The sequence below is a fragment of the Helianthus annuus genome, chromosome 11 (genome assembly GCF_002127325.2).
Source record: "Helianthus annuus cultivar XRQ/B chromosome 11, HanXRQr2.0-SUNRISE, whole genome shotgun sequence".
Classification (NCBI taxonomy): Eukaryota; Viridiplantae; Streptophyta; class Magnoliopsida; order Asterales; family Asteraceae; genus Helianthus; species Helianthus annuus.
In genome coordinates, this window is record NC_035443.2 from 165,363,656 (window position 1) to 165,383,385 (window position 19,730).

At 37.4% G+C, this 19,730-nt stretch overlaps 1 protein-coding gene across 1 annotated transcript; it reads left to right on the plus strand.

Moving 5' to 3' along the window:
* The first annotated feature begins 816 nt into the window (after positions 1–816).
* Positions 817–9,303, plus strand: LOC110884792 (probable catabolite repression protein creC). Its single transcript, XM_022132510.2, has 11 exons — positions 817–1,149; positions 2,930–3,271; positions 3,828–3,936; positions 4,023–4,116; positions 4,812–4,899; positions 4,985–5,068; positions 6,409–6,505; positions 6,603–6,690; positions 6,793–6,898; positions 8,070–8,162; positions 8,814–9,303. The coding sequence occupies exons 1-11, from the start codon at positions 964–966 to the stop codon at positions 9,171–9,173; spliced, it is 1,647 nt and encodes a 548-aa protein (XP_021988202.1). The 5' UTR covers positions 817–963; the 3' UTR covers positions 9,174–9,303.
* The last annotated feature ends 10,427 nt before the right edge of the window (positions 9,304–19,730 follow it).

Consider the following 19,730-nt stretch of genomic DNA (forward strand, 5'->3'; position numbering starts at 1 on the left):
ATTTCATATGTTTTTTTAGTTTTGTATTTTTAGTTATGTATGTTTTTATCTTTTAAATTATGTAATGTTTTATTATTAATGTTATTTGTTTAATTAGTAATAATGTTTTTTAAAAGTCAAATAGATTTTATATAATTTTGAATAATAAATTAATAATAAAAAATGGGTGCCATGTGTCGAATGACGCAACTCTTTCACGCCTCATCCCACTCTTCCCGTTTTTGCATTAGCAACTTTTTTGACTTGTGCTAACGTGTGTCATCCACATGTCACATAACGTCTCATTTTCAAGCCCCCCACTGCGTATAGTCTAAAGTGATGCCATTTACTTTTTTCATTATTTTAGTAAATAAAATATAACATTCTACAAAATTTGAATAAACCTTTGTCACGTGCTTATTTTTATCTACGACTCAATAAAAGTTTAATTCAAACAAGTCAAATATAGTTGTTTTGTTACCATGACTAACCAAATTATTACAATGCGAACAACAGCTCTGGTACCGTATTCATTTTTATGGTTTTCATGAGCAGTGTAAAATTCATTGAAAACATATTGTATTTACAATAGAGTACTTTTTGGTACCATAAGCTATAGCGAATGTCGATAGACCCGATACGATAACAATTTCGTGACGAACCAAACCAACATCAACCGAACATATTCATTCTTATAGTTTCGATTAATATAAAACACGTTGTCGATATCATCTCGAACATATCTATTTTTATACTATTAGATTATTATTTTTTTTTTTAAAAATGTGAAAATGTCATAGAAATATAATAAAATAAAATACAAGAAATAATAAAAAGAAAAACAAGGGATCGTCTCTGGCAGCAGATTGACCTGCAACTCCAAAGTCCAAAACCTTCACAGAGCTCCTACACCAATGGCGGAACAACCTTCCCGATCGCCATGACCAAACCTTCATCTTCCGATCATTCTCCGTCATCGCCGCCATGATCAGTAACGGCGCCACCTCTACCACCACCACCGCCGCCGCTTCTTCTTCCTCCAACACCGCCGCTCAATCTCTCGGTCTCAAAAACTTCTTCAAAACTCCTGAAGGCCGGTACAAGCTTCTGCACGATAAAACGCATCCGTCGTCTCTTCTTCCGTACGCACTCGCTAAATCTATTACTCAGGTAATCAGTTAATCATATTGTATGTGTAGGTGTTTGAGTTTCTGTATGATTAGGTTAATTGAGTTAGTTAAGTGATATTCGTATATGTAGATAGATTTGAAATTGCAGTTATAACTGTAACAGAAACCCTAGCTTACCTACCTCTAGGATCAGTGTTAATTTAGTTATAACTGATGCAAAATTGTAGTTGTAAGGGATTGATGATTTTTTTGGTGAGTGTGTATGTAGTTAATATCCCGATATATCATATATCGGTTACTGGTCCTGTGATATCGGTGCAAAATATCAGTCAGAGTATTGGTACCGATAATATCTGCGATATTGACTGATATATCACCGATTTTAACGATATCAGTACCTTTCTTCTCATTTCAACCATTCGTCTTCCTTCTTATTGCTGCTATTAGTTTTTTAAGTCTTAATCGTTAGTTGTTAGTGTTAAATGTTGGTGTTTTAAGTCTTTAGTCAGTTTCTACTTGCTACAATTGTTAGTGTTTTGCAAGTTGCAAAAGGTTAATTTGTAATTGTTAGTGTAAAATAGCTATATATATGTATATAAATTTAGCATGGTATTAAAATTACCGATATCCCACTGCGATAACCGATACCTCAAATATCGGTCCTTGAATCTGAGTGATGATTTTTTTGGTGAGTGTGTGTCGGTTAATTGTTGGAATTCATCTATGTAGATGTGAAATTGTGATTGAAGTTGGAATTCGGTATTGGCTTTTGACTTCGATAAGACAAACCCTAGCTTACCGCAAGGATCAGCGATATATATGTTCTGGAAATAAGCTAATCCTGGCATCTTTCCTGAGCAAAATTAACATGAGTTTTGCTGCAAATTGTTACAAAGATTGAGTGATTATTTTTTGAAGTGTTTAGTTCAATTATCTAAGTTCATATATGTAGGTGTGAAATTGGAATTAGGTATTAGCTTTCGATGTTGATAAGACAAACTGATAGTAATCAAAGTAGGCAATGGATAGCAATATAAAAAACTGAAACACAAGGGTAATTCGAGATATAGAAAACACCACCCGAACTAGTCGTTGAGCAAATTTTAAACTCAAATTGAGATACAGTTACTCCACTCAATCCTAATTTAGATTCCAAAGAACACCATTAAAGCTTGCTAATCTTGAACTAGCAAAGCAATGGAAGAAAATTAATTCAACTCAAAATCTATTGAGAAAAATTTAACCAAAGAGAGAAAATTCTTATACTCAAAAACACAGTCCCTTTTTCATATAAATGAAAGAAAGAAACAAAACCCACCCACGTTTTACATTTAGGGAATTAAAAACAACTGACATTGAAATGGAAATAAATAAAAATAACATAGAAAAGAAAATAACATTGGTGATGTAAACATGGGAACGTGGGTGTGCATGGAATGGTCATGCATACCGGGCTGGGTTGCGGGTCTGTGGACTTGCTTCTTGGCGCTCCAACCGGATCCGTTATGGGTTGGCTATCACAAACCCTAGCTTACCGTGATGTTTTTATTGTGAGTGTTTAGGTTATATGTCAGAATTCATTAATGTGGATGTCAGATTGTAGTTGAAATTGGAATTAGGTATTAACATTTGATATTGATAAGACAAACCCTAGCTTATCTCAAGGATCAACAATTATATTCTGGAAATAAGCTATGATTTCATCGCTAATGTTAATCTTGGTACCTTGCCTGATACAAAATTGACATGAGTATTGTTGCAAATTGCCAAACTGTAACACAAACTGAGTGATGAAAATATGTTTTTTTGTGAGCATTTAGATAACTTTAGCACACCTCAAGGATCAACCGGTGCAGGCTACAGCAAATTTGCCTGCCTTGCAGCCTAGCTCAACCTATAGCGTTGCAAGTAGTGGAGTAAAATACGTGACATCAAAGTTCTTAGGAAGCAGCGGAAATGGCAGTCGAATGCTTGGATTTGTTGGAGGAAACGGTACTGGTAGTAAAGCTAATGGCGGAGCAAGTAAGAGTGCCCATGTGGGTGCGTTGAGTAATGGCGGAACTGCTACAATCGGTTCAAATACTTCCGATGGTAAAGGGACGTATTTGATATTCAATGTTGGAGATACTTTGTATATTACGGAGCTCAATTCGGAAGAAAAGGTACTTATGATGCTTTAAAGTTTTGAATGCAACTTGATGGTTGATGAGTTTAGGGCTGTAAATGAACCGAACGTTCAGCGGACAGTTCGTGAACCGTTCGGCGGGAAGTTTGTTTAATAAACGAACGAACACGAGCAAGAAATTTCATTCATTTAGTTAAGTGAACGCACATGAACAGAGGACACGTTCGTTTATTTATGTTCGTGAACGTTCGGTAAGGTGTTCGTTTCTGTTCGATTGTTCATTAGTGTTTTTTAGTTTTTAGATTTTCTTTAAATACTTCAAAATTCCGACAAATAAATTATTAAGTATCAATGTATTATATAATCTGTTCATGAGCTCTTGTTTGTGTTCATCTGTGTTCATGAATGTTCGTTTGCAATCGTTGCCTAAAATTAACAAACGAACATGGACACGTTCATTTCTTTAACGAACGAACACGGACATAAAATCTTGTTCAGTAAGCGTTCATGAACGGTTCGTTCGGTTCGTTTGCAGCCCTATTGATGATATTTTTTTTGTACGAGTTATAACCGACATAACGTATTTCTTCCAGGACCCAATAAAATCAATTAGTTTCGGTAACTCAAACCCTATTTGTCATGCATTTGATTCCAAAGCCAAAGACGGGCATGATTTGCTAATCGGGTTGAATTCAGGAGACGGTAACACATTTTCTGTAATTTTTATGTTCCAAATGGGAATTTCACATCGGCCTCCTCACTTATTTTGTAGCATTTATTGTTTGTAGTATACTCGGTATCTTTGCGATTGCAGTTGCAAGATGTTGGAAAGAAACTAGTTGGTGCTCATCATTATAACAAAGATGGAACCCTTAACAACAGGTAAGATATCAAGAGAAATACAATTTTTATTTTTGGTAATTCATACTTTCTTTGATATAAGGTACATTTGACTTTGACTTTGACTGCATTAACCGTAATATTTAACCGTAATATTTTTATTCCATGCGAAGTAAATTTTCAATTATACATGTATAAGGCGAGTAAAGTACATGGATGGTCCCTTAGGTTTATCTAAATTTTGGATTTGGTCCCTAGATTTCCAAATGTACACAGATCGTCTCTGTGGTTTGCACTTTCTAACGCATTTAGTCCCCAGCTTTTTCCAAAAGTACACGGATGGTCCCTGTAGTTTGCACTTTGTACGCATATAGTCCATAACTTGGACATGCTAAAACCTTTAGATTTGTTGGCTGGGGTCTAAATGCGTTACAAAGTGCAAACCACAACAACCATTCATGTCTTTTTGGAAAGTTAGGGACAAAATCCAAAATTATGGTAAATCACAGGGACTATCCGTGTACTTTACACTGTATACCATGTCTAACATGTCATAAAGGGTAGAAAATTTTGATCCGACCCGTTTTTGGCCCCCACTCACGAAAAATCCCGGATTTGCCACTGTTAATAAGTATGACCGACCTTTATAGTTGACCAACTGGTCAACACATCGTTGTAGTTGACCACATTCATGAATAATTGTCACAATAATCAATCAAGTGGCCTTTTGTTAACAGTCGATGCACTAGTGTTGCGTGGATACCTGAACGTGATGGTGCTTTTGTCGCTGCTCATGCTGACGGAAACTTGTATGTTTACGAGAAGGCAAGCCTTCTATACCGTTCTAGGTGCTGCTTGCTTGTTTAACTGAATTTCATTTAATAGGTCGTTTTTTTTTTCAAATATATAGAGCAAAGATGGTCCTGGTGATTCTACGTTCCCTGTAATCAAGGATCAAACACAGTTCTCGGTTGCACATGCGCGTTCTAGCAAGGTACATAACCAACTATTCTTGATTACAATATGATATGTAAACAATATAGTTTCTGTACTGTCAACTGGTTTATGTTAACTGATCAGAAATGATGTCAACTGGTTTATGTTAACTGATCAGAAATGATGTCATACTGGTGATTTTTAGGATGAATTAATTTGTTCATTTGTGAAATTCCGTTAACTGAATTTACAATGACGTTTGTATAGGGATGGAAACGAACCGAACAGACATGGACAAGAACTTGTTCATGTTTGTTTGTTAAGGAAATATATGTGTTCATGAACACTTACCGAACGAGAGTTTTTGTTCGTGTTCGTTCGTTAAGGAAATGAACGTGTTCGTGTTTGTTTGTTAAGGAAAGATATGTGTTCACGAACACTTAGCGAATGAGAATTTTTTGCCCATGTTTGTTCGTTAAGGAAATGAACGTGTTTGTGTTCGTTTGTTAATTTTAGGTAACGTAATAAATAGTGTATATACACTATCTATTATAACGAACGTTCATGAACACAAACGAATACAAACTAATGTTCATGAACACAAACAAGCGTTCATGAACAGAATACACTGATACTTATTAAATATTCTATTTGTCAGAATTTTGAAGTATTTAAATAAAAGAGTAAAATGCCAAAATGGTCCCCGAGTTCAGGGCACTTTTGCCACTTCAGTCCAAAAATGGAACCTTTTGTATCTAGGTCCCTGAGGTTTCATTTTTGTTGCCATTTTCATCCGATTGGCAAACTGGGTTAGAATTTTCTGTTAACTTCTCCCATTTTTCTCATTTAAATGAATGGTATAATCGTCATTTTATGCCATAATATATTTTAATCAAATGAGGAAAACGACAAAAAGGGGAGAAATTAACAGAATATTCTAACCTTGCTTGGCAATTGGATGAAAATGACAACAGAAATGAAACCTCAGTCCTCAGGGACCCAGATACAAAAAGTTTCATTTTTGGACTGAAGTGGCAAAAGTAGACTAAACTCAGGGACCGTTTTTGCCATTATACTCTAAATAAAATTTAAAACACTAATGAGCTATTGAACATAAACAAATACGTTCACGAACATTAATGAACGGCACGGTCTCTGTTGATGTTCGTTCATTCATTACACGAACGGACACAAACGAACTTCTCGGCTCCCGCCAAACGGTTCGCTGTACGTTCAGTTCGTTTGCATCCCTACGATTGTAAATCCAACTCTATTATCTTGTGTCCATTCCATTCGTATTGTTTTTCTTTTTGTAAAGGGAAGTTAACAAATACAAGTGGATATAAAATAATAAATATCACGGTTACCATTATTTAACTCATATATCTCGTCAAACAGAGTAACCCCATTGCTAGATGGCATATCTGTCAAGGTCCTATTAATGCAATTGCGTTTTCAGCTGACGGAAGATATTTAGCGACTGTTGGCAGAGATGGTAAAGTTCCTTTACGTGCTATGTAAAATTAATAATATAACATATAAAGTCACTTTATTCAATTCTTGTTCTTTATATTATTATTTTTTTTATTTAGGTTATTTACGGGTATTTGATCTCTTAAATGAACAACTAATATGTGGTGGCAAAAGTTACTATAGCGCACTTCTATGTTGTGCATGGAGGTAATAGCATCCCTGATGACTCTTACATAATTTCTTCAAAACATGTTGATGTTTGTTCTTGGTGAAGTGGAAGATAAATTATTAATTTTTGTTTCTACACAGTTCGGATGGAAAATACATTTTGACTGGTGGAGAAGATGATCTCGTTCAGGTTTGGAGTATGGAAGACCGGAAAGTAGTAGCCTGGGGAGAAGGTCACAACTCATGGGTAAGTATTTTTGACCCGTTTACTTTATAACTGGTCAATTCAGATTATGTTTTATTTCTAACTGGTTGAACTGGTAATATAAAATAAAACAATAATATTTATTCAAGAAATACTATTATTGAAATGAAATAATTTATTGGACAAAAAGTTATTCAGCCTACCCAACCCATACCAAAAATAAAGAGTAAAATGCCATTTTCGTCCCTGAGGTTTGGCCAATTTTGCGACTTTCGTCGTAAGGTTGGTTTTTTCCGCATCTGAATTTAAAAGGTTTGAAATCTTGCCACCTTCATCCGGCTCGTTAACTCTATCCATTTTTTCTCCATTAAGTTAGGCGTATTTTCGTATTTTTTCTCTGTTACGGATATTTTGAATATTTGTACATTATGCTAAATGCTTGTACAGATAGTGAGAAAAAAAACAAATTGCCCTTTAAGTTAACGAAAAAAGACAAAAAAACACCCCTGACTTAAATGGAGACAAATGGATGGAGCTAACGAGCCAGATGAAAATGGCAAGATTTTAAACCTTTTGGATCCAGATGCGGAGAAACAAACCTTGGACGAAAGTTGCAAAACTGGCCAAACCTTAGGGACGAAAATGGCATTTTACTCAAAAATAAATTACTTGTTCCAGTCTTGGTTTAAAAAAGCGCGCCTTAAGCGCGCTTAAGCGCAAAGCGCATCTAGGCGCAAACCCCATCGCCTTGTGTGACATAAGGCGCACGATGTACAAGAAGCGTAGCTGAGGCGCGCTTTTTAGGGTGAAAATCGACCTAAGGCGCAACTGAGGCGCTCGCTTTTTGTACATGGGGTGTTTCTATGCTTCTGAGTGTTGTACAACAGGCTTTTTATGCTGTACATTTATGTTTTTTTCATTTTAAAACATATATAAAGCTTAATTATAGCTATATCATAGGTATTGGATGCTAAACACTTATGGGAGCTTTGCGTACGAAAAGCTCACCGCTTTTGCGCTTCGCTTTTTAAAAATCGGTTTTAGACCTCATCGCTTTTGTGCGCTTCCCGCTTTTTTAAACCAAGGTTCCAGTTCTTTGAATGAGCCATTTCTTTCTAAATTGCGAAGGCTCTTCAAATTTTCAAATGAAAAAAATATTATGATATTAAATATGAAGGATTTCTTTTATTGATTTGGATTGGATGACTTGCAGGTTAGTGGAGTTGCGTTTGATCCGTTTTGGTCGCCGCAAACTTCAGAAGACGAATCTGAAAATGCAGTATACAGATTTGGTTCTGTTGGTCAGGTATGTTCTTAAATTAATGCATACAATCTCCTAAATTGTTCTATTCAAAGATTCGAACATCATATTGTTTCTGACTTCTCGTATCATAATTAGCACATCAAATATTTATGAGTAAAATGCCATTTTCGTTCCTCTGGTTTGGCCAGTTTTGCGACTTTCGCTTAAAGGTTTGTTCTTCTGCACATGGTCCAAAAGGTTTGAATTCTTGCCATTTTCATTCGGCTCGTTAACTCCATCCGTTTTTCTCTGTTAAGTTAGAGATATTTCTGTCTTTTTTGTTAACTTAAAGGGCAATTCGGTCTTTTTCACACCTATCCAACGAGTTTACATAAAGTGAAAAGGACAAAATTGCTCTTTAAGTTAACAAAAAAGACGGAAATACCCCTGATTTAGCGGAGAAATATGGATGGAGTTAACGAGCCGATGAAAATGGCAAATTTCAAACCTTTTGGATCCAGATGCGAAAAAACAAACCTTTGGACGAAAGTCGCAATACTGGCCAAACCTCAGGGATGAAAATGGCATTTTACTCGTTATTTATAGAAAAGAATTATAAAAAAGAACAGAAAGCGGTTTACAGATCAACTCGACGCTGCCCATTTTGACTGGTACAAAAAAGACAAGTTTTGACCCGCTTGACCGTCCCTGCAGGATACACAGCTTTTACTTTGGGATCTTGCAATGGATGAACTTGTAGTGCCACTTCGTCGACCACCTGGTGGGTCCCCCACATACAGTAGGACCCAGTCATCTCATTGGGACAGTGTGGTCCCCGTAGGTACCCTCCAACCGGCTCCCAGCACGAAAGACGTCCCTAAGCTCGCACCATTGGTGGCTCACCGTGTCCATTCAGAGCCTTTGTCGGGTCTAATCTTCTCTCAGGAGTCCATCCTCACGGCTAGCCGGGATGGACATGTAAAGATTTGGATGAGGCCCGGATGTTCTGATAGCCAGGTCAGCAGTTCCGATAATTGTACACCTGTGAAACCTGCCGGATCTGGGTTCAGATAAACGATTTAGTAATTTGTGTTCTCATAATTTGTTGTCTGTGATTTTGACCGTGTTACGAAATGTAAGAATAATTGGTTATGGGCATTTGAAGACCATACAACTATAATGTAGCATTGGTTTTTTTTTTTTTTTTTTTTTTTTTTTTTTTTTTTGTGTTAATTAATGATATGAGAAAATGCAAGTGTGATGAGCCTTGTTTCTATGATTTAATATAGTATCTATAATGTACACAATTTGTAATTAATAAAATTAATTATTAATGCAAAGTTTCTTAGCTTTTTAAATGTAAAGAAATTCAACGTTCCTTTCAAATTGTGAAGAAATTTGAAAGATGTGGGTGTGATTTCATGAGTGGGCGTGAAGGATGTGGGGCTTGAGTGCTTTCACCGACGTAAGACCCTCTCTTTTTTTGTTTTAGCCAATCAGTTTCAAACACATCACCTCGCATCTTTTAAGTTTTTTTATTTATGTACTTTAAACATTATTTCTTGAGTGGTGGATAGTTAAATCGTTACGCACAATGGTAAAAAAAAGGTAAGTGGAAACTCATGCTTATATGACAGTGATATTGATATTGATATGATAGTCAAGAGTGGAAGAAAATAAAACATAACTCATAGCCTAAATGTGTTACAAATTTAAGTTGTCTATATACTTATCAATTATCATCAAACATCCTTTAGTTTGACTTAAGGCATGAGATGTGTGTCCACAAATCGCATAGTAACTTGATTATTATTGTATATGTTTCAAATTTACTATGAAGAACCATTTATTCTACTTATTGTTCATATTTTTTACTTCTCACCTTTGAAATTCATATATAGTTCAAGTAGAAACAAACGATCAATCATCATGAAAACAAATCTCTTTTTAACCCATAATTTGGGTTTTTAAATAAACAATTTGCCAATGTGGAACTAGCCCACTTGATAGAGGCATTGCCTCTTAAAGGAGAGGTCTCAGGTTCAAACATGTGCATAGATGATTAATTTAGAATTATTAGTGTAATAGAGCAGGAGCTTGCCATTAAAAAAAAAAGTAAATAAATAAACAATTTGAGATCTCCAACTATAGGTTGATGTCATTCGAGAGGAGTAGAATAACGATTTAGATCCTACGATGTAATATTGATTTCATATTTTATTTTATTTTGTAGCCATCTATCATTGTTTGCTTATTGATGATATTAGGTTGACTCAATCATTTTAGAGACTCTAGGCAAAACGAGCGAGACTCTTTTCAACATTTCATTATTATTTTTCTGAAATAAAATAACCGAAAATGTAAAATTCAATATCCATTTTCCTTATAAAAAGAATTGAAATCATGATTTTCTTCTAATTGACTAATTATTAATTACTTTTGTAAATGTTGATGCTAAAGCCTAACCTTTCAATTGACAAGATTTCTTCAAAATTAAATCATAGTAAGTAAGTTCGTGGGCTTGGATTTTCTATTTTTGCAAACAAAATCCCAATTTAGAGTCATATAGAACAACTTTTGTTAGACTCTAGTGTCATAAAACTACAAGTCTAACCCTGAAATCGGTTATGATGTCGGTCATGTATCCATCTTCAACCAATTTATAAGCATATAGCTTTCTCTTCTCTCGAGTTCACTCTTTTCCTATCATGGAAGTTAGCTCAAAACCAACTCTTCTTTCTAGCTTGGTAATCCCTCACTTTATCTACTTTTTTGATTAACATGAGATTGTCGGAATATGAAGAAACATCTCTCAAAAGCATAATGCAACCATTAAAATGAAGTTCGACAACCATTTGATAAGCATCAATGAATGCAATTCATGTCTCAACAAAGCAAATTCAAGACAACATTCTTTTATTACACATCAAATCTTGACAACATCAAAATGCACATTACTTTCACAAGAGTTAATATAATCTAACATTACACAACATGATTCGTGTGACATCTATCGATCTAAAGACATGTTTCAATCCTCTACGGCTTGTGCTTCAACTAATGCATCCTCTGCTTTCACTTTCTCCGGAACAAAATCTACATGCAAGATGGTATAAATATAGTACAAAACATGTCGTTTCAGAGGCGCTAAATAGATATCATAATGCACTGCGACAATCTAAGGTCCCAACACTAAGGTGGTAAGTGGGTCAAAACGAGTAACTCTTTGGTCAGGTGTCCAAATTATTATATTTTCATAAATAGTTAGCGAAATTAAATTAACATCTTGACATAAAATGATTTAGGAGGGTTTATGTATAGAAAAATATGCATTAGTGAAGTTTTTCACATCTTTAATTTACCCGTTTGACCTGTTAGAGACATAGTTAATAATCCAAATCTAAGTAACTAGTGTATCGTAAGCACCTCCCAAAATAATCTAACATCCCAAAGTAAAATAATTTAGGAGGAATCATGCATTGAAAACACACATTGGGCAAGTTTTTTCTGATCTGTACTATTCGCAACTTAATTTACTCGTTTGACATGCTAGAGATAAATAACCCAAATCTTACTCCATTCAAACAAGCCTTGCCATGAATACCGCTGGAATTTGCTAGATTATATAAACCTCACGATACCCCCTATGTATAGTGCCCACATGAACTGAGGAAAAAAATAAGCTTGGTATTAAAAGGTGCCGCGCCTAAGGCTCTTAGGTCATTAGGAAAACACATAAGTGGCTTGAGGCAGTGCCTCATGTACTTCTCGGTCAACACGGGAATATCAGAGGAATATGCTAAAGATGAGTCATATTTTCATTGATTTCGGACTATTCGCTGCCAAGAAACTAGCCGTTACATGCGGACTAGCCGTTACAGAGGTGACGTCATCGACAAGACCTCTCTTGCAACAAACATGATTATATATAAGGAATAGATAGAGATGAGATTTTCATTTAAAACTTGATCTTTGCAATTTATAACCGCAATCCGGAAGTCTCAAGGTATTCTCTCTCTTCTCTTCCTTTAATCCTTAATCTTTTCTTCTTCTTTCTCTCTCAAAATCCATGGCGAAGATGGTTACCCGGTCCTCACCGATGAAGGATCCTGAGAATGATAGCCCACCAAGGAGTCAAGGTCTCCTCAAAAATCCTTCCCTGGAACTTTGTCGTTTCACTGATCCTTAAATCGATCAGATACGCCATTGCTTCCTGGAGGGAACAATCCTCAGACCTTTTGACTCTTCGATGAAGAGTGATTGTATATCCGACATCTGGGTTTCCTTTCCTGCTGCCCATTCCAGATCGGTTTTTCTTACCCTTTTCCGGCGTTCACAAAAAGTTTTTTCACCTTGACCGGCCTATGCTACATCCAGGCTATGCCGATGTTGTGGAGAGTACTGTTCACTCTTGAACAGATCATTGAGCATGAGGGTATAGACCTAGGGCTCTCTGAACCGAACCACCTGTACAACCTGGTCAGCCATAGGTCTTATCGTTTTCTTTTCAAAGCCAAGCCACAACACCCCCATCCACTCCTTAAAGTTACCAAGAACGATACCAACTGGAGAAACCAGTTCTTTTTTATTAGGAGAGATTTTATTCCCAATGGAAATCATCTTCCTAAAAAATGGAACATGAAGGGTAGGATATAGGATCCTTAGGCTAGGACCATAGAGAGTTTCTTTCTTTTCTGAAGAGAATAACCGATCCTTGTTTTTCTTGTTTATGCAGCTATCAGCTTAACAAACTTGCAGGATACACCCCCCACATCTGAGAGACTCACCGCTTTCTAGAACCTGGACTCAACTGTCAGGACATACCAACCAAGGATCAAGGATTCAGAAGAAGCTTCATCAGCCTCCTACACCATGTCAAGTAAGTATCCACAGGTATATGTAAATATTTGATAAAAAGTAAATTATGAATACTTATCTGTATTGTGTGCTTGTAGCTACTGCTAAATCATCATCCAAATCTGCTCCCCGCTTCAGAATGGGTGACATTGAAGGCATCATGTTAGGATCTGAGTTTGGATTGATTGTGATTTGTGTTTGAATTTAGATGAACAAATGAAAGAGTAGTGCAGCGGAATTTAATGGAACCAAACTTTTCACAATCAAACAGAAGAAATGCTATCAATCATACATTTTCTAACACTGAATCAAATGATTAAATTTATTTTTAAACTCTGATTACAATGTGTGTATGATATGCAAACTCCCCCTCAGCCTGAGCTCAGTGTTTGTTCGTGCAGAAAGAAGATGGTGAATGAGCTAAACAGAACAGTACAGAGTACTGTTCTATTTATAGGCACTTGCAAACCACTGAGCATCAAAGCGGACGTCACCATGAAAGTGACATCTAACGTCCTAAAAAACTCTAACCTCTGATCTATACAAACACTGCTATGCTAACTACTGATATTACATTTCAATGCATAAACTAAACATAAACTGCTGCTGCATCCTTCCACTGCTGTGAACCTAGCAGTACTTGTCATGATCAGCAGAGCTTGAACCAAGGCAGTAGATTGAGCAGCAGAGCTTTAGTTCTTCTATCAGACTTTGTCTTGGTCAGCAGTTATAGGTCAGCAGATTGCATGATCAGCAGATAGGAGGTCAGCAGATGTTGAAACCACTTTCAAGGGGAGAGACTTGCAACCAGACATCTGCTTATTTTGAATCTACTGCTGTGATCCAGTTTTGGCTTTTATTATCTGTTCCTTTGGTAGGGTTCAATCCCAACAATCTTCCCCTGGAACAGATAATGCCAAAACTCTCCATTATTGTAGATTTTTATTGCCTCAATAACAGTTCCCTTATTTTCCCTTTGAATTGTAGTTCGAAGGTCAAGGCATCTGTATCATCTTCATCCCTGCTAAGTGGAAGATCAAGGAGATCCTGCGAATCTTCAAGTCTCAGGCCAAGAGCTTGTTCCCTTGTAAATTTCTTCACTTCGCCATCTGCCCTGACCATAGTCAATACGTGGTTCTGTTTGTCAGTTTTCCACTCTTGTATTTTTAGGCGAGATGGGTTTCTTGGGAGTTTTTTTATTTGTTGAGGAGTTTGGTGAGGCTGGCCTATTCATAACTGGCTGAGCAGTATGTGCAGATTTTTCCAGTTCAAATTCTTCTTTCAACATTAGCACCGTGCCCGTTTTCACAATGGCATTTCCAGTAAGAATCTCTTGAACTGTTTCAGAACCTAACTGGCTTTGTCTCCTTCTTTTGTAGATGGCAGTACCAGCAGGAGCAGTGGTTCTTTTAAGATGTGGCTTTGATGATCCTTTCAAAACCTCTGCTTTAGAGTAGTCAGGCTTTTGTGGAGCTTTTGGATCTTTCTTCCTTAACTCTTCCAAACTCTTGTAGGTGGCCCTAACCCTCGCTTCTCCCCACTTAGACACAGAGTTCTTTGACCCATATTCAGCAATTGTCAGCTCCTCTTTCATTCTCTTCAGCTCTAAGGCCTTATCAGCTTCAACCCTTTTAAATTTTTCTGGGGGAGTCTGTTTGACTTTATTCTTGATCATTTCATGAATCCTGGCTACTTCCTTTTCAAGCTCAGGAATAGTCCAGTTTCTGAACATGTGCTTCTCCCCCTTGTATGTCTTGTAGGTCATGATGTTTTCAATGTAGTCTTTTCTCAAGGACTCATCTGCCTTTTCTGATATTTGCTGACATACATTCTTTGCAAACTGTTCCAAAGCTTTGACCTGTGTAAGCAGAAACTGATAGTTTTGTTGATACTCTCTATCAGATTTCCCTTGTTTGTTTTTGATTGAGATATCCTCTGCTTGCTTGGCCTTGATTTTCAAGTATTCTTCAATATTAGTTGGCCTGGGATATCCTTCAATCGATGGCAAGCTCCTTTTGGCAGGGTCATCCTCATAGTAGAAGGACTTAATTTCTTCTCTGACTGTTACAAGTTCAAGAGGAAATTGAACACCTGCAGGAGGTAAGGGTTTGTACAGTTGAGCTGAAGAGAGAGGAATGGGTTTTGAAACTGTGACAAGTGCTTGGGATTTTGAAGCTTTTGGTGGTGGTGATGGAGAATCATCATCTGATATGACAACCCTTCTCCTTTTTATATTAGGGAGGGCAGATGATGTTTTGGGTGAATCAGTGATTTGTGGTTGACTAACAGCTGTTGAAACAACTGGTGTTTCAACCACTGTTGTCATTACAACAGATGTTTTGTCATCTGCTGTCTTCTGCTTTAGGGCAGGAACAGATGGTGGTGGTAAGGCAGTGGTGATGGTGTGTGTTGAAGTGGTGTGTGTTTGAGTGGGAGCAGTTGTTGTAGCGACTATTTGGGTGGAGGTTTGATGTTGGTGGCTTTTGGACAGTGATTTTGGAGTGTGCTTTTGAAGGCTGGATGGTGTGGATTTGGGTTTCCTTACTTTTCTAGTAAGATTTCTTTTTGGAATCGGATTTTGATCATCCTTTTCACTAGAACAACCCTGCGCATTCAGCTTCATGAAAGCTCTTTTCTCCTCATTCCACCTTGCTAGATCCTTTGCCACTCTATCCTTCTTTACACTTATGACAGCGTCATCAAGTGCATTTTTGGTAACATCAACCTTTTTACTACCATCTGGCAAAGGAATATCTCTGAGCATTGCATCCTTTTCTGTGTCAAGGTATAGCCCATTATCAATCCCCTTCTTTACCCACTCCTTCATTTTCTCCCCCTTTTTGGCATTATCTGCAGGGAGGTCATCAATATAAAGTACAGTCGGAGGAGCAGTGCCAGTGGTTTTCAGCAAATGGGCCTTAAGAGCCTTGATGTCCTCATTTGTATCCCTGAACCTAGACTCCATTGCCTTTTTGAGCTCTTGAACATGTTTGGCATGTTGGTGCTCGGCCAACTGAAATTGTTGATGGAGAAAAGGTTGAAAGAGGTTCCAGAGCTCATTTGTAACATCTGCTGGTGGTGGAGCAGGTGTTTGAGATGGAACCGCAGTGGATGGTACCTTTTGAATTGTTAACAACTGTTGCAGCATTTCTCTAATTTCTGCAACAGATGTGTCCAATTTTTCAACACGTTCCGTCAATTCTTGGTACTTTAAACCATCACCCAATTTAATGGGATCATCTGATTTCCCACTAGCAGTGGTTTTATCAAAAGTTGAAGTAGGGAGTGTACTCCAAACATCAACAACTGATGCCCCTTTTTCTTGGTACTGGGGTCTTCTTCCTTCAACACTTGATAATCTTTTGATGTTACCAGTGGTTAGTACAAACTCACTGGCAGATAACAGAGGTGTTATAGAAGGAATTGCCTCCAAGGAAGTCTTATTGATGTAACCACTGTCCAAGTGTAAACCTGTAGGTTCAACACTTGTAGTGATTGCTTCACTTGGAATACCACCAAGAGTTACATGTAACTCAAGGGGTGTAACCTCCTCAGGTTGTGTTGGTGGGTTAGCAAAGATTGATACATCAAGCCTAGTCTCTTGTTGAGGTATTTTCTCATGAACAGGTGATTGAGAAGGACTGGTTTGTGCTAGGTTCAAATCAATTGCATCCAACAGCAGTTTGGTGTTTGGTGGAATTGGGGATGTGAAAGTAGGTTTAGAAAGCGGAATTGCCCCGGGTATTGGGCTGTGGAGGATGGAAACGAGTGCTTCCAGAGCCTCATGATGTGGTGACCCTGTGTGTACAACCTGTTCTTTTTGTGAAGAGACAGGAGGAGTTTCAGGTATAGGTTGAGATATTTCTACCAACTGTTGTGAGGAAGTAGCAGCAGTGGTTTGTTGTGATTTTTGTGCAATCACTGGCAGTTGCTCTGGTATCTCATCCTCCAGAGTTGCCTTTTTGATGGGTTTGGGGGGTTTTTGATTTTTCTTTTTCTGTGGCTTTTTGGTGATTTTAGGTGTGGGTTTCAAGACAATTGTTTGGCTACCTTGATCACCTTGAGCAGTTGGCTCAGCAGCAGATACCTGAGGAGCAGTGTTTGCTGCTAAAATCTGCTCAGGCACCTCTGCTCGTGTTTTACAAGGTGTTGACATTCTTGAAAAAGTTTCAGCAGTTAAGCTGTTCATTTGAAAAGAGTCACCTTGGTTTATTACCGCAATATCATCCTTACTGAACTTTTTCTCAAAATAATAACTTAAAAATCTTGGGAACAGTAAGAATGACTTTGTTTCAACATTTTTAACCAAATCATTGAAAATTGCCTTGGAGTAGTTAAGATTTTCTTCTTGTAAAATAGCATACCCCAAGTTTTGAATTTTCATTGGTATTTCATTAAAGAAGTGGTTTTGTTTGAAACACACATGAGAAGGGTATGAAATAAAAATCTGGTTGCAGAAGGGAAGAAACCTTTTTCTAAGGTATCCCTCTTCATCATTGTGTCTGCATACCCTCTCTCAATGAAGTCAATTTTTAACTCGGTTTTAGGGAAAGAGTCTTTACCTTGCAGATCATCGAGTTGAAAGACTTCAGATTTGGATTGCGGTGTTATTTGGACTGCTTTCTTCTGCAGAGTAGAGTTAATGGCTATGACATCTTTTCCTTGTTTTTCAAGGGTGGCATTTTTCCAAAACTCTCTCTGAGTTTGCAGGTAAATTGGTGCATCAGCGGTCAACAAAGTTTTGTACTTTGAAGCGTTGATAATATCGAGGATGGAATCAAATGTATCGATATTGCCGGGTTTTGTGAGAAGACCCAGTAGATTGTGAGATGGTTTGTGTGGGATGTCGCTGGAGGTAGCCTTTTGAGAGGCCCCTTTTGAAGAGGATGATTTCGATTTTGTCATTTTGAAGATGAGGATCGAAGATGAGATTTTGGAGTGATTTGAAGAAATGTGATGAAAACTGCTTTGAGAAGAGAATTTTTGAGAATTTAATTTGACAGTGAAACCCTGTTTGGGTGTTGAAAGGGGGTTTTATAGAGGAAGAGTGAATGCTGACGTGGCAACAGTTACAAAAGGTCTGACCACTAAGTACTGTTCGCATGCCATCCCCTGGTGAAGTGAAGGACGGTACTTTTGAACAGTACATTTTGTGAAAACAACTGGTGAAAGCAGTAGTTACAATGGAAATGGAGGACAATGGATGCTTTTCACTATCAGTAGATAGCTCAACAGTGGGTGTATCAGTGGATAGAACAATGATTTTAAACATCAGTGTTTTTGAACGAGCAGGGGTTGACTATTAGCAGTGGACACACTTTAGAGAACAGATGTTGAGGCACAACAACATTTAAGGAACAACAGTGGTTGAAAACAATAATGAGGATCATTTGTGTAACAACTGTTTGTGTACAATGTTGGTTGTACAAGATGAAAGGATTGAATTGAGGAGGAGAACTCACTCAAAACGATCAAATGTAACAGTACAGAGTACTGTTACATTTATAGACAATCCAAACCACTGAAGCATCTCAACAGTGGATGCAACACTGATTATGATTATCAGTGGTTATCAAGAAAAATGAGAACAGGGGATGACTTTCAGCAGTGGACAGACTTTTGTAGCAGCACAGACTTTTGAACCCATCAGTGGTTATGGCAGACTTTTAGGATTTTAATGAAAAATTCATTTTTAGCTATTTTTAAGGATGGATTTTTGATTTTCTGAAAACATTTTAATCTTTTATTCATAGAAAAACAGGATTTTGCCTGTTATTCCATGTTGAGCATGCCAATCCTAGAGATCAAGCTTTCAAAGGTAGATGTGTCTAATGCTTTGGTTAGCACATCTGCCAGCTGATCCTTAGTTGGAACATGATGCAGAGAAATCAAACCTTTTTCATAGAAATCCCTCACAAAGTGATGTCTGATGTCGATATGTTTGGTGGTTGAATGGGAAACTGGATTTTTGATGATATTTTCTGCTGTCTGGCTGTCCAACATGAGTAGTGTTTTCAAGGCAGTGATACCAAAATCCAGTAACTGATTTTGAAGCCAGAGAGCAGTTGGGCTGTACAGCTTGCAGCAGCTATGTATTCTGCCTCAGCAGTGGATGTGGAAACAGCTGCTTGCTTTTTGCTTTGCCAAGACACTAAGCAATTGCCTAGGAATTGGCACCCTCCTGAAGTGGACTTCCTTGTTTTGTCACATCCAGCAAAGTCACTATCTGAAAAACCTGAAAGCTCAATTTTACTATCAGCTGGATACCAGATACCTAGTATGGGAGCACCTTTGAGGTATCTGAATATCCTTTTTACAGCAATAAGGTTTGACTTTCTAGGGGATAATTGGGATCTTGCACAGACACATGTTGCAAACATGATATCTGGTCTAGATGCAGTTAGGTACAATAAAGACCCAATCATGCTTCTATATAAGGTCTGATCAACCAAATCATCCTTTTCTTCAGACATGACCAATTTGTTGGTTGCAATGGGTGTACTACATGGCTTACAATCATCCATATCAGATTTCTTTAAAAGTTCTTTTGCATATTTGCCTTGATGGATGAAAGTGCCATTTTGCAGCTGCTTTACTTGAAGACCAGAAAGCACTGTAGTTCACCCATTGCACTCATTTCAAACTCAGCTGTCATGAGTTGTCTGAAGTCTTCACACATTTTATTACATGTGCTTCCAAAAATGATGTCATCCACATAAATCTGGACAATCATCAAATCCTTTCCTCTCCATTTTAAAAACAGTGTTTTATCAA